We start from the raw sequence: 20,278 nt of genomic DNA, 5'->3' as shown, positions 1-20,278 counted from the left end.
CTGGATGAAGCACAATTGAGGAGGTCTTTGCAGACCACCTGATCATAGTGAGCAAACATAACAAGAAATTCACGACTTAGGGTTGAATTAAACTCAAAAATCGTTCAGATTTGGCTCTGCTTGGTCATCAAATCCACGCCATTAGGAGACTGAGCCTTGATGTAAGGTTGAAATCACTAAACCTGAAAATTGTTAAGACATGAACATTAAGATCTTAAGTCAGAGACTTTTAAATGATCTAAGTTGTATAATCTTTCAACAATTAATTTTTATTTTATGCAAAAAGATCAGTCATCAATTTGTTATTCTTTACGGCTTTCAATGACCTTTGCTCTCCAGTCAAACAAACTTTGGTGACCAGTGCCAGACAATTGTCCTTTTGATCTTTTCAGATGGGGAGAGTGGTGATTTGTTGGACAAGATCTTCACTGGAATGACCACTGAGTACCAGAAGCAAATAGCTAGGAAGAGGTTAAGTCAGTTTTGGGTTTCCTTTCTTCACTTTGCTCAGTTTTTTTGCTCTGTTTATGTTTGGTTGTAATTTAGTATTCAACTTTGCACAGAGTTGAAGGTTATTGAGTGGTAATAGTCGCAGTAGTGGGATAGAATTGAACTGTTATTGAATGGTAATAGTCGCAGTTGTGGGATAGAATTGAACTGTTATTGAATGGTAATAGTCGCAGTTGTGGGATAGAATTGAACTGTTATTGAGTGGTAATAGTCGCAGTAGTGGGATAGAATTGAACTGTTATTGAGTGGTAATAGTCGCAGTAGTGGGATAGAATTGAACTGTTATTGAATGGTAATAGTCGCAGTAGTGGGATAGAATTGAACTGTTATTGAATGGTAATAGTCGCAGTTGTGGGATAGAATTGAACTGTTATTGAATGGTAATAGTCACAGTTGTGGGATAGAATTGAACTGTTATTGAGAGGTAATAGTCGCAGTAGTGGGATAGAATTGAACTGTTATTAAATGGTAATAATCGCAGTAGTGGGATAGAATTGAACTGTTATTGAATGGTAATAGTCGCAGTAGTGGGATAGAATAATGGGCTTCCAAGATGAGTTTCTGAATTTTTAAGTTGAGAATTGGTTATTTATATTATTTGGACTATCGTTCTCATCTTGAGTATGATTTTCACGTTGCAGTAAATGTAACCGCTGACCTTCTTCAGGTATATCTTGTCGAGAATGAGATGAGATTGTAGGAAATTTTATAGAGGAAGATTGGTCAGTGAGTGAAGAAAATTTATTCAAATTAATTGGGATATCAAGAATAATCTGGTCTGGACTTTGTATGTGTTTAGAAAAAGAATAAGCCAGTGAAAGAACCATAGTAGAAGCTGTACAAAAGCTAGTCTGGTTGAAAATGGCAAACAGGGAAAACATTGATGAACTGGTCATCATTTTCGCATTCCCAAAGGTAGAGTACCATAACACAAATTTGATACAGGCTATTTTGGTTGATACAATGCAGGATAGGGTGACCAAGATGGGGCTCTTAAGGAATAGCCCAAGTACCTTAAAGAAGGTACATGAGCTAGCAAAGAAAACTATGATTAGTTACAAGAACACATAGTGAAGGGTAAGGAGTAGATGAAGGTTCCAGATGAGCCTACCTTAGGGAAGGACTGATAAGCCATTACCCGCTCCCATCAAAAATATCTACATTTACATCAGAAAGTTTCCTTTAATTCAGCTGCTAATGGGTTAATGTGATGGTGTTAAATATCTTCCATGAAAGATATGATACGGAGAGGGGGGGGAACCATCTTTTTTTATAAACAGAACAAGAATTGTGACCAATATCTTGGAACAAGACGCTGCGAGCAAGTTTTCTGAAAAGTGTGAATTGCTTGTCAAAAACTGAAAAGGACCATACATATCACTGATAATTAAATTACCTGCCAAAAAAAAACTTTTTCTGTGGTTGAAGTTTTGATAATGAATTAAACAAAGAAAGATTGTGTTAAACGCCAATTTAGCAAATGCATTTGTGATTTCAGGGACCGGCCTATGGTAGCAGGGAGAAATAAAAAATAGATGAAAATCAAGTGCATGTTGTAAACCAGTTGACCATTGCAGTGTCAGAAAGGCAGATCCACACATATTAGAACTAGTAAATATAATAAGAAAACAAACTGATAAGCTATACTTGAGAATTATGAATAAAATTTGCTAGTTCTCAACAACAATCAATGCATAAGTTTTCAGAGACTCACTCCAGAGTCCACACTATTGGGAGACTGTCCCTCTTCTTAGGGTTAGAATTACTGAACTTAAAAAAAAAAAAGATCACTCAGACTTGGGTCTGCTCACCACACTTAAGAAACTGGCCCCCAATTTAGGGCTAAAATTGTTGACCAAACTTAGCGTTGTCCAGACACAAACATTAGAATCTTAAGTGACAGACTTGTGTATAATCTTTCAATTATTAAGCAATTTGTTATTTTATCAAAAAGATCAGTCATTGACATGTTATTCTTTCTTCTTTCGACTTGAAATGACTTTTGCTTTGATGATCGGTGCTGGAAGGTTTGTCTTCTTGATCTTTTCATAACATGGGGAGTGTGGTAATTCATCAGACAGGACCTTTCAACATCCAGAGCATTCGCTTAAGTGACTGCTGTGTATCAAATGACCAACAAGGATGCAGAACAGTCGAATTTAGTGATGTCACTCACTGAACATTTTTGGAGGATTAAGAAGAACATTTTAAATTATTATTTCATTATTTGTTGTAAACGTTGGTGTATATTCATGTTTGTTTGTTATTAAATTATTTTTATCTTATCAAATATTTATTATTATTAAGAATTTTTATTTAAACATTATTTTTCACTAATTTTTATGCACATTTATTAAATTTAAACTTTGAAGGTTAAATTGGTTTGTTAAGGGGAATAATTCGTTCGGACTTAGCCGATTGTTTTTTTTTTAATTTGTGCTTGGTTTTTATAGTTTATCCATAATGGAAGAGTATATGTCGTTTGGAAGGGGGGGGGGTAAAATAGCTGTCGCATAAATAAAATAGAAACATTTTTAAAATTTAGTAAATAAACAAAAAGCTTGTGGGAAAATGGAATAGAAAAAAATGAAACAAAATTAAAAAAAAGCATAAAATAAAAATCAACAAATTACAAAAGCAAAAAGAAGTGGGACAAAATAGTTTATCAATTAAAGAGTAAAATCTGTCTGTCAGTCGCATCTACATTTATGGAGACAATTTATTTTATACTCTTACATTTACTCATTTAATTATTTGATCCATTATTTAAAAAAATAATTTGTTTTTTAAATTTGTGCTTAAAATTTGTCCCTAGAAAGTATTTAATTTTAACTGACGAAACAGATACTACACTTTGAGGATGACCAAAGGTCCAAATGAAAGAAGATGTTATAAATAATAATAAAGGGAGAAAGAAAAAGAAGAACAAACGATACAAAGGAGCAGCTCTCACTTTTTCTACATATTTTAAATTTTAGGGACATCAATAGGGGGGGAGGGGTCGTTCACACTAAAACAGAAGTGGAGAGTCAAAGTAGTTACTTTTTAATGTTTTAATTTTCTTTTGTGAGAGTTTGAATAGAAGTTGGAGCTTTTAGCCAGAATCAAAATGTATTATCTGGTCTGATACTACACTTCATCTCTTCTGTCCTTGGTCAGTAAAGGAGAAATTCTTCTAGCATAAGGCAATTTAAAATTTTGTCCCAATCTAAAGTGCCCTTTTTTGTGGAGCTGAATTTTCTCCACATTAAAAACTGACCTCACATGAGGAGGCAAATAAATAACCATATTTTTTCAGCTAACAACCATAACTTCTGATGTACGGATTTTGTTTTTAGAAAACCTAATACACAAGATGCACTTAAGAAATTTACTTTTGATTAAAATTTTTAATTTTTTTTATTTACTAGATTTTCATTAAATTTTGTTTTGTTTTAATTCATAATTTATGTTTGAAAATGATGTTTTCATATTATCAGGAAAAAAAGATACCCATTCGTTGCACATGATTTGTTCCAATGGCAGGTTTTGCTTCTTATCTTTTAGATTTTTAAAAGTTAAATAAAACAAAAAAGAACTTAATAATAAGAATTCAATAATAACAATTTAATAATACTTGTTGCATATGTATTATTCATACTATTATTATATTATAATAATATAACCTTATTATAATGTAATATTAAAAGATTATATTATACATATGTATAATGATGCATATGCAACATGTATCATTATACATTATTATTGAATTCTTGAATTAGTCAACTTGTTTCCCTATATAGTATCATATAATAGAATGATACAAAATATGTGTCAAACTATGCCTTAGTAATAAAATTGAGTTGTTTGAAAAAATTGTTTTGTTCTAATTACTTGTTATTTATAATTAACCAAACAAATCATTAATTTCTCAGTCCTCTCACTATGTTGATTCAGCCACTCTTTAATCTTTCTCCAGAAAGTTTTTAAAGAAAGAGTGCCTGTCATTCAATTTACATACACATGTCTGTACACATCACACAAACACACGTGAATTAGATGACAAAATAACTATAATGACAAAATTCTATATAACTAAAAAAAGATTGATAATTCTATATAGGAACATGATTCTTGCATATTATTATTATAATATAAAGGGACTTAATAGTTTTGACCCAATGAATCATGGGTATATCTAGTATAAGTATATGAAGATACTATATATACCTGTGATTCATTGGGTCACAACTGTTAAGTTCCTTTACTTATATTATAATAAAAATAATAATATGCAAAAATATACTTATATTTTGGCTGTAACATTTGATTAATTAAAACAAAAAGAAAATTATTTTATTTTTTTCCTAAGCGATGATCCAAATTTCATGCAACTCCATGAAACGTCATAGCACTAATCTAATAAATGACTTAAGCAAGATGAGAATATTAGTGACAATTTACTTGTATTATTAAATGTAACTCAAGTTAAAAGTGACGTTTAAAATCTTTAATCTTTACAATAGAAAACTGTTGTCTTTTATATGGTTAATCATTGTACTTGTGGGAATGTTGCCAAGAAAGAAACTAATTTCAAATGAACGATTTAATTTGTTGAAAAATGAATGTTTTTTGTTTCATGTAGTCAACTGTCTAAATTCAACAAATTTAGTTGTGAGTTATGAATGCTTTTGTTCACAAAATTCACTTTTTAATCTTAGACCTCCAAAAAAAAAAAAATTAAAAAGAAAAAAGAAAAAGAGCTTTATTTCATATAAAAAATTATCTTGAGTTTTTAACTGAACACTTCCAAAGCAAATACTTCACTCCGACCATGTTCCACATAACTATGCATACATTTCATCCAGTTTAAAAATTATTACATTTAATCCTAAAGAAATGCTCTCTTTCATATATGTACTCCATAAAGATGGTAGCAAACAATTTAATCTTCTATCCATTAAGTCCTTCTACTCATTACAATTTTTGCAATATTATACTGCACAACATTACTGCAATAAAAGGCTTTCAGACATTCGTTAATAAAGCTTCGATCTTATAGACATATTTTTTACAAATGTAGTTTCATCTAGGATCTATAGATGCCCACATTGCTATAAATGTAGCTATTAGCTTCATTTTTCATTAACTTAATGCAGCATCATTACATCAATTCATTAGACCAATCATTAATTGCACTTTTGAACTACTAGAAAACCATTCACTTATAAAACAATAAACTAAAATTGTAATACAATTACAACAATTAACCTGTTCCATAGATTTATTCATATTGATAGAAAGTTAATGAATAACATTTTCCAAATCGTTCACTTCCTTTGGCATAAATAGGCTGACATTTTTTCGTAAACACTACATACAATTTGTTTCATTTCTCAAGTGCTTTATTTCATACATTGACCAGAAATTTTGTTAGAATTTCATACATTAATTTCCCTTCCAAATTATAAATACTAACCTATCACAAAATGGGCATTTTGATTTTTGTTTAAATTTATCATTCAAAAATTGAAATGTGCCATTAGAAAAAATCATGTGGCTATTTTTTTTTTTTTAATATTATCACTTTTAATGATCATTTATATTGATAAAATTATAGTGTTTCAATCACATCACCATAAAAATAAAAAGTACCATTTTTTTAAGCCCACTATTTCTGGCGGATACTCTGATAATCAAACTTCCAGAATATTGTATTTTTTTAACTTTAAATTAACAAGAAGCTTGTATATTTTTAATTTAAATTAACAAGGAGTTTGTATAATTTTAATTTAAATGAACAAGGAGTTTGTATAATTTTAATTTAAATGAACAAGGAGTTTGTATAATTTTAATTTAAATGAACAAGGAGTTTGTATAATTTTAATTTAAATTAACAAGGAGTTTGTATATTTTTAATTTAAATTAACAAGGAGTTTGTATATTTTTAATTTAAATTAACAAGGAGTTTGTACATTTTTAATTTAGATTAACAAGGAGTTTATACATTTTTAATTTAGATTAACAAGGAGTTTGTACATTTTTAATTTAAATTAACAAACTGTTCGTATTTTTTAATTTAAATTAACAGGGAGTTTGTATATTTTTTATTTAAATTTACAAGGAGTTTGTATATTTTTAATGTAAAATTTTACTCATTCATAATATATTGTAGTTAAAGAGTAAATAATGATTTTATACTTTCTATATTGAAGAATTATCAATGTAAGTTAAGAAGGCATATACTTATCAAATAATATAGTAATTTATAAAACTGTTTCAAAAGTTGATATTTTGCTTATATAGTTTACAATGAATTAAAGGCAATGTAAGCGACATTCTAGACATTGATAGCATTAGAAGACATAAATTTGTTCAGCAAGTGCAAGATACCACTTGTGGTAATCCATGATGGCAATTGCAAAATAACACTTTGGGTCAGAAAGAACAATCTGGAATGTTGTCGACAATACCATCAAATAAAAATGTGACAAGTAAATTTTACGTCAAAACAACAAAAGAACTAATATACAAGGTTAATGCAGAAATTGATGAAATATTTTCATGATTACATTATTTTATCTCCTAGCTCCCTATTGAACTACTTTGGATAGAGCATAGTTGTGAAAAAGGTTAATAGATTAATGAACAGCCTCATAACACTAAGTAATCCTTAAAAGTCTCCATAGTAGTTGTCGTATCCAATACTAAGAAGGAACACCTGATCATAGCATCCTGCAGGTGATTCATACCATACATAAAAAATATTAATGAAACTTTAATACGTAAAATTATAATAATTATGTTTCAGAATTTTTGTATTACTTGAACTACTGTTTTCATCTCTGATATTATTCTCACAATATTTCATCCGTGTAACCGACGGTCTTCTTCAGGTGCATCTTACCGAACTCAGGAATTTGTACAGAATTTCAAACAGAACTTTTTATAAGTAGTAAGACTACATATCTAAAATATGAATAGCTTTAAAGCTCCCAAAATTAATACAATGACTTGTGGCATAATGGATTGTTAAGTAATAATCAGTTCAAAGTGACAGTCTTCCTCAATATGGGTGATACTAAGAATACAATTAAAAGTTACTTTAAAAAATATTTTTCTCAGAAGGTCTGAGTTGAATTTTTGAAAAATTCTATTTAATGGGAAATATATCTGGTTATTTTAATAACACAAAGATGAATCACAAAATATAGAGAATATTGAGTATTTATTTCTAGAACTTGATTTTAATATTTTACATTTTATTATATTTTAAATATTTTGATTGGTATGCTATGAAAGCTAACATATATAACTTTTTATTGCACTAGTTTTAATTGTTATATTATGAATATGAAGTTTTAACTGTTATATTATGAATATGAAATAATATCTACATATTTTTGCTTTACAACTGAGTCTCACACAGAATTGTTTGACTTTATCAAGTAGAATCTTTCCATAATATATAACATTGGATAATTTTTTTTATTTAACATATTAACACATTTAACACATTTATCATATTAAAATTTTAAAATTTACGGTTTAATTCGATAGTCAAATCTCTGTTCTAGTGTTTTGGCCTGCAATTTAATCAAAATAAAATCTCTGCAAGCTTTAAATTTTTATTTTTTGAAAACCTTTACATATCAAGAAATGTTATTTATTTAGTAAAAAGTAATTTATAATTATTTTTCAAGCTGTCCTCAGATTTCTATGTCAGTCGGTTAATGTGTCACTCTTCCATTTGAAATGGTATTTTCGTCGTGATAAATGGACTGATTGAATGGATTCATCTTAAAAATGGATCTGTTGTTATTTTTTTTCATCAGGAGATTAATTTCAATTTCATAACAAAACCAAGATAATAATTTTTGTTCACACAATATATAATGTGCAAAATTTAATTACAATTCATGCACTTCCCACTTAAATTTACCCCCAGAATAATTGCACAATAACATGAAAATCATGAAAATAGAAATTGCAGACGTATCCCATCAAACCAAATGCATTATATGTGAATGACTAAAAGCTAAAAGCCATTAAAAAGAAATATAATAAGCGACATCAGTTGCAAATATATCATGCAGATTGCTTGCATGCTTAAATATTTTCTTCTACGTTCTCAGAGAAGCATAGACTCAAAAATATTTAGCAACAGTACCAGAATTACTGTAACATTTGTATAACGTGAAATGAGATTTAATTTTTTTTCTCTGTTTTTAAAACAGGTTAGGCACTCGATTTTTATTCTAATTTCAGGGAAAAAGAATATTTTATTAATTTCAACTTTTTCTCAAAAAACATATCGGTTCAAAATTATTTTGCAACATTACTTTGATTGCTTCAAAAATGAAAGAATATTTTTTTGACTGAACAACAGATTTTGATTGAATAAATTAACTGATAATAATTTTTAAACTGGACAGTAAATTTTAATTGTAAAAATTGACTAATAATTTTTAATACTATGTTCTTTAAGACAATGCATTATTTTGTAATTGTACAATCATTGGTTTATGTTTATACAATAAGTTTTAATATTGCAATTATGAAGGGAAGACGTGTATTCAGGATTAAAAGTATAGAAAAAAAAAAGGAGGTCAGCTGACTGGTTTCGCCCTCACTCTTCTAGAGTTGGATTAAGGGATTTTATATTTATAAAATTGAGAGAAACCCATGAGGGAAAATACATGTTTAAAATAAAGTGGAGTTATAGTGCATTAACAATGAGAAACAAATTAAAAACTGAGACACTAAAGAGTAATTATTAATAAATCGATGTGCTTATATGATATTAGTAACCTTGCATCCTTATTTCAGAAACAATTGATATCTGTACTGATTTTTATATCACATTGCTTCTTCCATTCCTGAAAGCAAGTTTGTTGAGTTGATAAAATTTGCTACTACATCTGTTAAATTTAGTTTTAATGATTTAATGTATAAGCAAATAGATGCGGTGTCTATGGGCTCAGTCTTGGGACCAACAATGGATAACATTTTTGTGGGTTTCTATGAAAAACAACTATTATCTGGATCCATAAAATCTTTAGTTTACTTTCCATGTGCAGACGACACATTTTGTCTCTTTAATGATGAAATAGAGACAAATAAGTTTTTCTCATTACTGAATAGCATACACCTGTGTTAAAATGTATGAAGGAGAGTATAACTCTACTTTGGTTTTCCTTGATGTAACAAAAACTCGAGTTACCTTACATCAATATATTGTAAAGCCATGTTTACAGGATTGTATACATGCTGATGCCCTACAAAATGAAAGATTAATTTGAACCCTAACACATCATGCCTTTATGATTTGTTTAAAAGCAAAACAGGATGAAGAATTGAAAACGATCACAAATATTTATCGAATAATGGATACCCATCCCCTCGATGTGATTACATCAGTCATTGGGAAATTAACCAAATTTTCCCAAATCAAAGTTAATATGGTGGCTAAATGTCCAATGTATCCAATTTATCATGGTTAGGGTCAGTAAGTGAGAAATTCACTTTTGCTTCCAACGTACAGTTTGTGTTTCTACAAAATCATTTATGGCATTCTCTGAGAAAGACATTCTACCCTCCCCACCAATAATGCAATTTAGGTAAAACTCACCCTCACTTTTCTAGAGTTAGATCAAGGGATTTTCATGAAGCCAGCTGGCCTCTCATTTTTTTTCTCTGTATGAAGATTAATAAAACATATCTTCCCTGCATAATATGCAATATTGCAATAAATTTTGTACCGCACAAAAAAATATGAAAAATTAGAAACTTAGTTGATATAGTTTTAAATTTTTACAGGTAAAAAAAACATGATCTGATATTAAAAACTATTCTGTAATATTATGACTATTGTTTAGTATTTAAGAACATGAAGGATCACTTGAACATACTCTGGCTTTTTGTCTAGGGGAAGCAAAGAATAGTATCTGTTCTGATACTACATTTCATCTTTTCTATCATCAGTCAATGAGGAAGAAATCGTTATAGACCAAGCCAATATTTATTTTTGCCCCAATCCAAAGTGCTCCTTTATAGAGAGATGGATTTTCCCCAGATTTGAACCTGATCATGTGTCTACTCTCTGTGGGGAGGCAAGTAAATATGAACACTTTGAAAATTTCTCGTAAAATCTAACTCGTCGATAGATTTCCATTTTACCATTTCTTAATTTCTATTCTTGTCAAAGAAACAGAGAGATTAGATGATTTTTTAAAAGCATTTTTATTGTTTTCAATTTTAAAAGACATTTTGATTGGATTTGATTTTGTTGACTAGTGAATTTTGGTTCTAAAATCTGAATTAGAGAAAAATATATTTTATTTTAATTTCTTATCAAGACAAATAAAATATTTTGAAATATTGTAACGGGTGCTTTAATGTTTAAATGCAACAGAACTTTTTTATTTAAAATTGGAAAGTTTGACTAAAAATATTTCAGTATCATAAAAAAAAAAGAAAAGAAAGCCATACTATTTTTTAAATATTCCAATTTTTGTTTCTATTAGTAATCTGTAGCATCTCAGCGTAAATAAATATTTTCATCTGAATGTTACTAAGAACATCACAGTAATGGAGTGTCAGCCATGTTGTTTGTGTTTCAGATGACATCCACATAAAATCTTCAATATTTTTTAACATGGGATGAGCATTTTTCATGAAACTAATTTTTATACTTCAAGAACATCACTTTTAAGGCTTCTCTAATCTTATATAAATATATTTATAGAAATAGTAATCCAATGTAACGGAAAATGAAAAAAGGACAAACTTCATGTTTTATTTATCTATCAACATTCTGTCTATATTTAAATACTTTCTCAAGATGACTGACTTGAAAAAAAACATAACAGTTAATATTTAAAAATATTTGGTGCATTTATGACATGCAAAGAATGTTTTTATTCTTTTCTTTGAACAGATTTTCAGTTTTTCCTTTTTTCATTATCTATAAATAAATAGATAAATGGATTGACCTTATTCAAAGGTGAGCCAAAGGCTTCCTTTTTTATGAGATGTTGGAAGGAATGCCTTATCTTATAATGCTGAGTGTTTTGGGCCTTTTGATATGACTTGACTGAGGACTCTGACCCTTAATAGGCCAGTTGATTTTAAAAATGAGAAAATGATCATTAAAAATAAATAATTTATTGTTTTAAGGGGTTTGTTTTACTGTACACATAGATTAAAAAAAGTTGTCAAAAAACAAATATGTTATCAAAGTTACTTTTCTACCTAACTGGATAAGTTTTTAGCATTTTTATTTAATGTAAAATGTTTAGTCAGTTTGAAAAATATGCAGTGTTTATCGGTATATAGCTCACTGTTGAATATGTCAAGTTTAGGAAAATGAGTCCAAACTAAAAAATTATACAAAATACTGTTAAAAACCCACCAAATATGTCAGCCTATGTCACGGTAACATATATTGAATGAGTTTCTAACAGTATTTTGTAGTTTTTTAGTTTGAATTCATTTTCCCAAACTTAACGTATCCAACAGTGAGCACACCGCTATGTCTTTTTCAAATCTGCATGTTTTCGATCGATTAAACATTTTACATTAAATAAATCACTAAAACCTTATCCAGTTAAGTAGAAAAGTAACTTATCTTGCTTTTGATAACATTTATTTGTAATATATTCGTTTTTTGACAACTTTTTTGAATATGTGTATAGTAAAACAAATCCGTTTTATGGATATATTTTCTAATTTAGTTTTAAAATGAATTACTTTTAAGTTACTTTTCAACATTATTTTTCTCATTTCTAAAATGAAAAGCCCAAAAAGTGTACTCTAGTGAAAAAATAATTTCACAAAGCACTCAAACATGAAAATGTTGAGAATTTTGTCTAACACAATAGAAACCGACATACTTTAATGGAATCAAATTTAAAAATTAAAATTAGGAAGAACACAATTTGTATTATTCGGACTATTTTCATCTTGGATATTATTCTGATATTTCGAAAGATGAATCTTCTTTCGGTGCACCTTGCCCAACTTGGGAATTTTTTATGTTAAACTCAGAAATCTGTTGAGAATTTTAAACTGAACTTTGGCATAATGGATGAAGTGCTCAATAATAATCAAATCCAAGTGAGTCTTCTAGAGTTTGAAGGTTCATTTCTCAGTACAGGTGATGTTAAGAATATAATATCTATTATTGAAAAATTCAATCCATGGCTGAAGAAACAAAAACAATCTACCCACTTGGATTAAATAAAGGTTTCAGGTCGAAATTCTGTACAGATTCCAGAGTTTGATATGATGCACTTTTGTCGAAGGTTACATCGGCTGAAATGTAACTCAAGACGAAAACCGTAGTTGAAATAATTCAACAATTTATTTGTTTCTTAAATATAAATTTATCAGTCAGACTACTCACCTAAAAACTAAGATTTTTTTAAGGCACTTTTTTTTTTCGTGGCAATGTGACTAACAAAAAATATGCTCAAATTTTGTATTCTAAGTTTCAAACATTTTTTTGTTTAAGTAATTATATATATATAAGATATATCAATATAATAATAGTATATAGATAATAACAAGAATAATAATAATATATATATAATATATAGATAATAATATATAGATAATAGTAATTATAACAAATTGATGCTTCAAGTAGTAATTATAACAAATTGATTATCGTGGATAATAAGAATAATGTATAGATATAATAATATATAAATATAATAATTATAGATAATAATATACAGATAATAATTACAATATAGATATAATAATATATAATATTAATAGATGTAGTATATAGATGATGATAATAATAATAATATATAGATAATAATATATAGATGCGCCTGAAGAGTCCAAGAGTGGATGAAACGCGGAATATTCAGTATAGCTTAACTGCCATATATATTTTATAACTTACTAACTGATAATAATAATATATATATAATAATATATAGATATAATAATAATAATAATATATAGATATAATAATAATAATAATAATAATAATAATAATAATATCTAGATATAATAACATATAGATATAATAATAATAATAATAATAATAATAATAATAATAATAATAATAATAATAATAATAAATAGATAGATAGATAAGCATAAATTGGCTGGAGAATGTATTTCCATTGTATACTTTGACAAAAAACATTTTATTGCATGTTCTGGCAAAGATTTAAAAATATTTTTAAAGTTCATATAGTTGTTTTGCTTGCTATATAAGCTCGAAAATACAAATAAAAATAAAATTATTTTCCAGTGATTTGAAAAATTTACTGAAAATATTTCTTTTAAATTTGAGTTTATTAAGTATTGTAGTCATATAATATTTTACAATTATAACCAGATGCTAGTATCTACTTCAAGTAGTAATTATAACAAATTGATTATCGTGGATAAATATTTTTGGAATTCATTTTGATCACAATAACTGAGAATGGTTTGTTTCACTTTAAAAGTCTCAAGAGACAACTTTTAAAGAAAGAAAAAATATACAGTATTTAATTGTTTCACATTATTTTCTTAATCTTGATCATATTGTTGACTGTTGCATGCGTGAGCTTTCTCCAGGTTATGGACTATAATAAATGCCAGAGAGTAAGACAGCCAAGATGAGAAAAACAGTTTAAAATATGACATGCAAATAACAGTAATGCCTCATATCAGAAATATATATAATTCTTCAAGCATACTCAGAAAGTGGATTGAAAGCTTAATGAAGTTTACATTAATAGAACTTTAAATATAGTATTGAGGTAATGACTTTGTTTAAACATTTTAAAGAAAAATATTTTTTTCATAACGACAGTTCTTGGTTTGTATCAAAATTACTGATGAAGAAGCCTATCTTGATTTTATCAAAAACAAGAAAAATGTTTAATTTAATATGGAAATGATTTAAACAAGGAACTCTAAGTTATTACCTCATTATATATATAGGAAATGAGCGTTATTTACATTTGACATACTATTTCAGGTGCAACAAACATATTAGTTTGTCTGTGATAGGGTTTATATATATCTTACAGTCAGATACAAAATTGTTTTTTAAACAATCAAAATGTGGCAAAATAATTTCATCTTAAAAAGTAGTTTTTAATATTTTGATCAGCAGATACTTGAAATCTCCAATATGTATATGTGTTTGTATGTATTGATATGGATACACATCTCTCTCTCATATATCTGTGTGAGATAGAGAGAGAGAGAGAATCAACCTTTGAGAAAATTAAAGACCATAGAATACATAAATCTGTGACTCATTTTGTTGATTAGTCCAAGAATGAGCGTTGTAGCAATTTCTGATCTGTTCAAATTATTTTTCTTTCAATATATTTACATGTGCTTGTGGATCAAGGGCTGGAGTGAAATCAATAAAACAGTAAATCACAAATTTCTGCATTCTATTATTTTTGACTTTATCATCGGCCAATTCTACGTATTTATACATGAAACGCATTCATGAATGTTTTATGGCAAAATGATATTGCACAATGATATGAATAAAATCTCAGTGACTCTCCTTAAGACAAATCTATACAGCATATTAGTAGCATGTACTTACTGTAATGGTGAACTAAGATTGTGGATGGGTTGGGGTGGGTGTGGGGTAATGAGCAATAGCAAAGAAAAGCTAAGAAAGGGGAATATTGTGAAGGAGATGATGAAGATGGGAAAAGTATAAGGAGAAAAGTATGAGGAGTACAAATATAAGTAAAAAACAAAAACATATGAAGAAAAAGTGAAAGAAAAAATTGATGGGTAAAAAAAAAAGAGAAGGAAAATACGAGAAACAAAAAGAAATTTAAAAAGCGAGTAAAAAAGGGGGGTTGCTTGAAAGAATATCAAATAGAAATTGGATAATCAAATAAAATAGACTAAAAGGAAAGATAAAAAAAAAGATGATGTAACAAGTTAAATTTTAATCTACTTTTTAAAAAATGATTAAAAAATAAAAGCAATTGTAATTTAATAGCTATTAATTACAAAAAATGATAAAATGCAAAAAAGTAAATGTTTTTTGCTGTTTTTCTTGGATGTTCTTTTTATTTTGTGTTGTTGCATTTTTCATTGTTGTTGTAAATTGTTAGCAAATTTTACTGAGCTACTATTGTCTGTCATGTATTTCTACAAGCACCAAATTAACAGCAAAAATCAAAAACTAAAATATGGGGACCAACAAACATCAGTGTTCCTATTTACTTGCCTCCTCATGGGAACAAAGTTGGTTTTTAATGTGGGTGAAAATTCAGTTCCCCAACCTAAAGATTTCTCCTTCACTTACAGAAGACAGAAAAAATAAAATGCAGTATCTGGACAGATACTACACTTTGCTCCTAGCCAAAAACATAAAAATCAATTTTATGCTGTTGATGTAATCAGAGAGAATAGAAAAAGAAAAGACAAAAATGTAGAAAAAAATACAAAATGAAATAAATGCAAAAACATTTAAATATGGACGACCAATTGATTGAAAATATTTTTTGATTACACAAGTTTACAAAAAAAAAATTGCTTGGCAGCAGACACGTGACGAGATTTTTGTGTCAACTAATCTGGATTTTCTGATTTCAGATTTCTAAACAGTTTTCATTTGTCGTGTTTCGTATTTCAAGCATAAAATTATGATATGAACGAGTCCAACAGTGACTTTGTTCTCCTTTCTTAGCTTTATCTTCTCTCTGCAAAGGAGGTTAGGTTATTGTTAATCATATAAGGTGACTCTATCGGAGAATGTTGACAGAGTTGCTCAGGCATTTTTTGTATGCTAGTGTGTTTATTGTAATGCACTGACTTCTCAAAAGCATACTTGATCTTGTATCTAACATTCTGGCAATGAGGTAAGTAACATGTAACACATTTTTATTATATTATTGTCGAACATCCATTTATCTTGTGAAGTTTAAAAGTTGGGTCTAGGTAAAATTTAGGTTGATATATCGAATTTTGTTTGAGTAGCCAGTTTTTATTGTTATTGCTGTACCATGTTATTACACCTGGTAATATGGTTTTTAATTATGAGAGAGAGGCGGAAAAAAATGGTCCAAAATCGGGAAATTTCTAATTGAAGAATATGAAAAGATGTCTGCCTTATGCCTAAAATTTTATTTTCATTCTCTACTAGCAGATTAGTAAAATAGTAATTATTTTGAAAGTTACAAAAAATGTGTCTTAGATACTATCCGCTAGAATGAAAACCAGAACATTTATCATTCCAAACTTAGCTGCATTGTTACCATCTGAGCAGATAGAGACGAAAGATTAAAAATTAACTTTGAACTTTAAATGTTGTTGAGCATGTGTATGCATACATGAAATAGCAGACATAATGTTTTATTCGACTTAACCTGCAAAGGTCAACTGTTTTGTTTTCAATTTTCACCCCTTAGCAGCAATGTTTGCTGGCTAAAAACCCAGAGTGTGGTACATGTCCAAATACCCTATATATCAAATTTCAACTCTGTAAACCATATATTCAGAGAGGAATTTGGTAGAAACTTTTCGTACACACACTGACAAGGTCACTTATATATTTTCATGTGTGAAAATATTTGCATTTTAAGTTCTACACAAGAATGTAAAATGTAGAAACTGTGCATAAATAGAATTATGCATAATAGTAAAAGAACCAATAATCTAATAAGAAACCATAATAAAATGAATAAGCAATTAATTAAGTCTTGTTTTTCAAAGGAATATGCAAATTAGTTAACCTTTTCAAAGGAATATGCAAATTAGTTAACCTTAATGTAGTCGGTTGCATATCCATGACGGAGTATATTAAAAAGTTTGTTTTAATAATTTTTTAACAGAAAATGTAGGCTTTTGATATCATTGTTAGAGCGAAAAAAAAAAAAAAAAAAGGACTTATATATATAAGTATTAAATACTGTGCAAACAATTAAAAATTAAAAATACTAAAATTACTTCATTGTATCCTGGGCAATACCACCTAGTTCAAAATATTTTGTTTCTTTCATATTAAATATTTTAAATATTTAAAAAGTCATATGACAGAAAAACAAGAACATGGCACATATTTTGGATTTGTCATCAGCTTGTCAAACTAGTAATTTGAAGTCAGCATTGATGAAGTGGTCTCAAGCACGTATTTATATATGGATATGTATACTTAAAATAGTCATGGTGTAACCGATATATATAAAAGCGAAAATGTGTGTATGTATGTGTGTTTGTGTGTCCACTAAAAACTTTCGATGGACACAACGAAAATTCACAAACTCGATATCATATTGAAGCCCTATCCTTCGCCCGAAAAATATAGAAAAATTGGCCAAAAACGTTCATTTTTTCACCCCGAAATCGACAATTTTCGATAGGGGGGGAGGGTCAACAAAAACCGTCCCCTCGTGACGACGACTGGTTCTATGCATGCGGCAGATGACGTCATGACCTGATTTACTTTAAATAATTGAAGAACTGACTAAATTTCATGTACGTCGCATTAGCTCAGTTGGTTAGCGCGTTGGTTCATTATCTAAACGTTTTGGGTTCGAATCGTGGTGTCTTTTTTTTTTTTTTTTCGATTTTTTAAATTTAAATATTGAACCAGTGTTATTTAAGCCATTTTTCACGTAACGTCCGTTTTTCTGTTTTTTTTTTTTTTACTTCGCTTATCCACCCCCGACCACACACCTAAAAACACTCGGGTACCCACCGATTTTTTAAATTTTAATATCGAAAAAGGCTTATTTAAGCCATTTTTCACATGTTTTTTTTTGTTTTTGTTTTAACGTTCGTTTTTCTGTTTTCTTTTTTTGATTTTTACATTTAACATTGTTCGTTTGCCTTACGTTAGTTTTTTTCTTCGATGTTTTGATTACCCCCCCCCACGCTTAAGTTTTAACGTTCATTTTTATGTTTTCTTTTTTTACTTCGTTTATAACAAACAAACCTGGTCATTGACCTCATTTGCTGAGTAGCTATTGCTTACGTCGTCGTAACGCTCTACGACTTCCGTGCGGGCACCTGTCAATTTTGTCCTTACTTAAATAAATTCAAACAGTAACTCATTCTGGCTGGCCGAACGGTTCATGTTTTTTTCACATTTTATTATCAAACTTCGCCTCAGGGCTTCTGTTTTGATCCTACCCCCCCCCCCCCCGTTTCTTTTTTTATTTAAGAGCACAGACACCTCCAAACACCCGGGCAACGCCGGGTACCCCCGCTAGTCATGAATAAATCATGGCAACAGTTACAATGAAAAATTATGTAGTATGACGGGTCTCTGCATATACAACTTTTGTTTTTATTTCCTATTTTGTTTTCTTTTGGTCAAGTGTCAAATTTTTTTGGCACACCCTGTATAATTATCAAAGATGTGTAATAACGAAGGAAGAAATGACTAAAAACTGAAATTAACCTTACAGGTGTATTCATGTGGTGTATTATAGGAACATTTAAATTGGTTTTATGTGATTATATATGTGTATGGTCAGTCAAAAAGAAAAATAAATTTTTAATTCATAAATTTATACATTAACGTCTTCCTCTGTTGGTTTTGCATGTTTGGCTAAGGAGAGTCAAAGTTGTTCTACATCTACTAATCGTGACAGAAACCTCAGCCACAATTGCTGCGTGGTCACGCGTGATTTGAAAGTCTGGGTAGGTTTAATGGATAAACCTACCCAGACTTTCAAATCACGCGCAACCATGCGTAATTATCTGGCTACAGAAAGAAAAAAAGACACAGCTAACATCAAGTGGACTTAACTTAAAATTCTTCCATTCAACATTATGACGAAGAATAAGAAAAATATATATATATATATATATATATATATATACAGATTGAAATAGGAGTGTATATCTCCGAAATATATCTCTCTTTACTCTTTAAAAATAAACATCCGTTTATTTTATAAAGTTTTTTAAAAAATCGCGTTGTTATTTGGCCTTAAAGTGTTAAATGTAACACATCTCTTATTTGATTATATATATATATATATATATATATATATATATATAAAGTAAAAAGAGAAATGATCGATTGCTAGATGCAATAAAGGAAGTTAAAAAAGGACAAATAAATAAAAGAGCAAAGATAAAAAAAAGGAGGAAAAGTAAATATGAAGAAAAGAGGGAATAGGAGGAGATGAATGATTAAGATGAAAAAAAGAAAAGAACAAAGGAGGAAAATGAAGACAAAAAAATTAAAAGCATGATGTCCCCTTAAAGATTTTTTTTGCCATTGCTTCATTATTGTGTCCCCTGCATAAATAAAATAAAGGGGCAATGGAAGAAGTTGAAGGACTTAATGCTCTATCACCTTAAGTGTGTGAGACTTGAGGCTGCTCTCGTTTGTATAGCTGCGATGGCAGATTACACATGCATGTTGCCGGTTGGCTGCTTTTTTCACCTGGTCATCATGGTTACGCAGGTGATGCTGCAGATTGGACAGCTGAGCAAATTGGCGGTCACATTCACCCAAGGTGCATTTGTATGGCTTTTCACCTGCAAAATAAAACAAAAAATAATTAAATTAGAATTTTATGAAGTTTCTTTTTATTGGTTTTTAATTTAACAAAAAAAGAAAAAAAAAAGTAATGTGGAAAACGAGAGTAACACAAAAGCTCCTTTTTGATTTACTATATAGAGGTGTAGGGGACAACATTACTCTTTTTCCAAGATAACTTGACTTATCTTTGATCCTCATCTTATAATGCTGAGTGTTTAGCAAGAGGGTATCAAATTTCTTTTTTCTTTTTTTTTTTTTTTTTTTTTAGTTTTTGATATGACTAAATCCCTAGTC

At 28.9% G+C, this 20,278-nt stretch overlaps 1 protein-coding gene across 6 annotated transcripts in view; it reads right to left on the bottom strand.

Annotated features, from left to right (window-relative positions):
- LOC145246778 (uncharacterized) overlaps positions 1-20,278 on the bottom strand; it is a 252,694-nt gene that overhangs the window by 16,115 nt on the left and 216,301 nt on the right. For 4 of the 6 annotated variants that reach the window (XM_080108566.1, XM_080108564.1, XM_080108567.1 and 1 more), the window contains one exon: positions 19,796-19,980. In XM_080108566.1, coding sequence (XP_079964692.1) covers positions 19,796-19,980 — 185 coding nt within the window. The remainder of the gene's footprint in view (positions 1-19,795; positions 19,981-20,278) is intronic. The other 2 variants (XM_080108568.1, XM_080108569.1) reach the window with 1 other exon arrangement.

This window comes from Euprymna scolopes, chromosome 24 (genome assembly GCF_053919585.1).
Source record: "Euprymna scolopes isolate OS-2025 chromosome 24, ASM5391958v1, whole genome shotgun sequence".
NCBI lineage: Eukaryota > Metazoa > Mollusca > Cephalopoda > Sepiida > Sepiolidae > Euprymna > Euprymna scolopes.
This window is presented reverse-complemented; position numbering and strand designations above follow the sequence as displayed.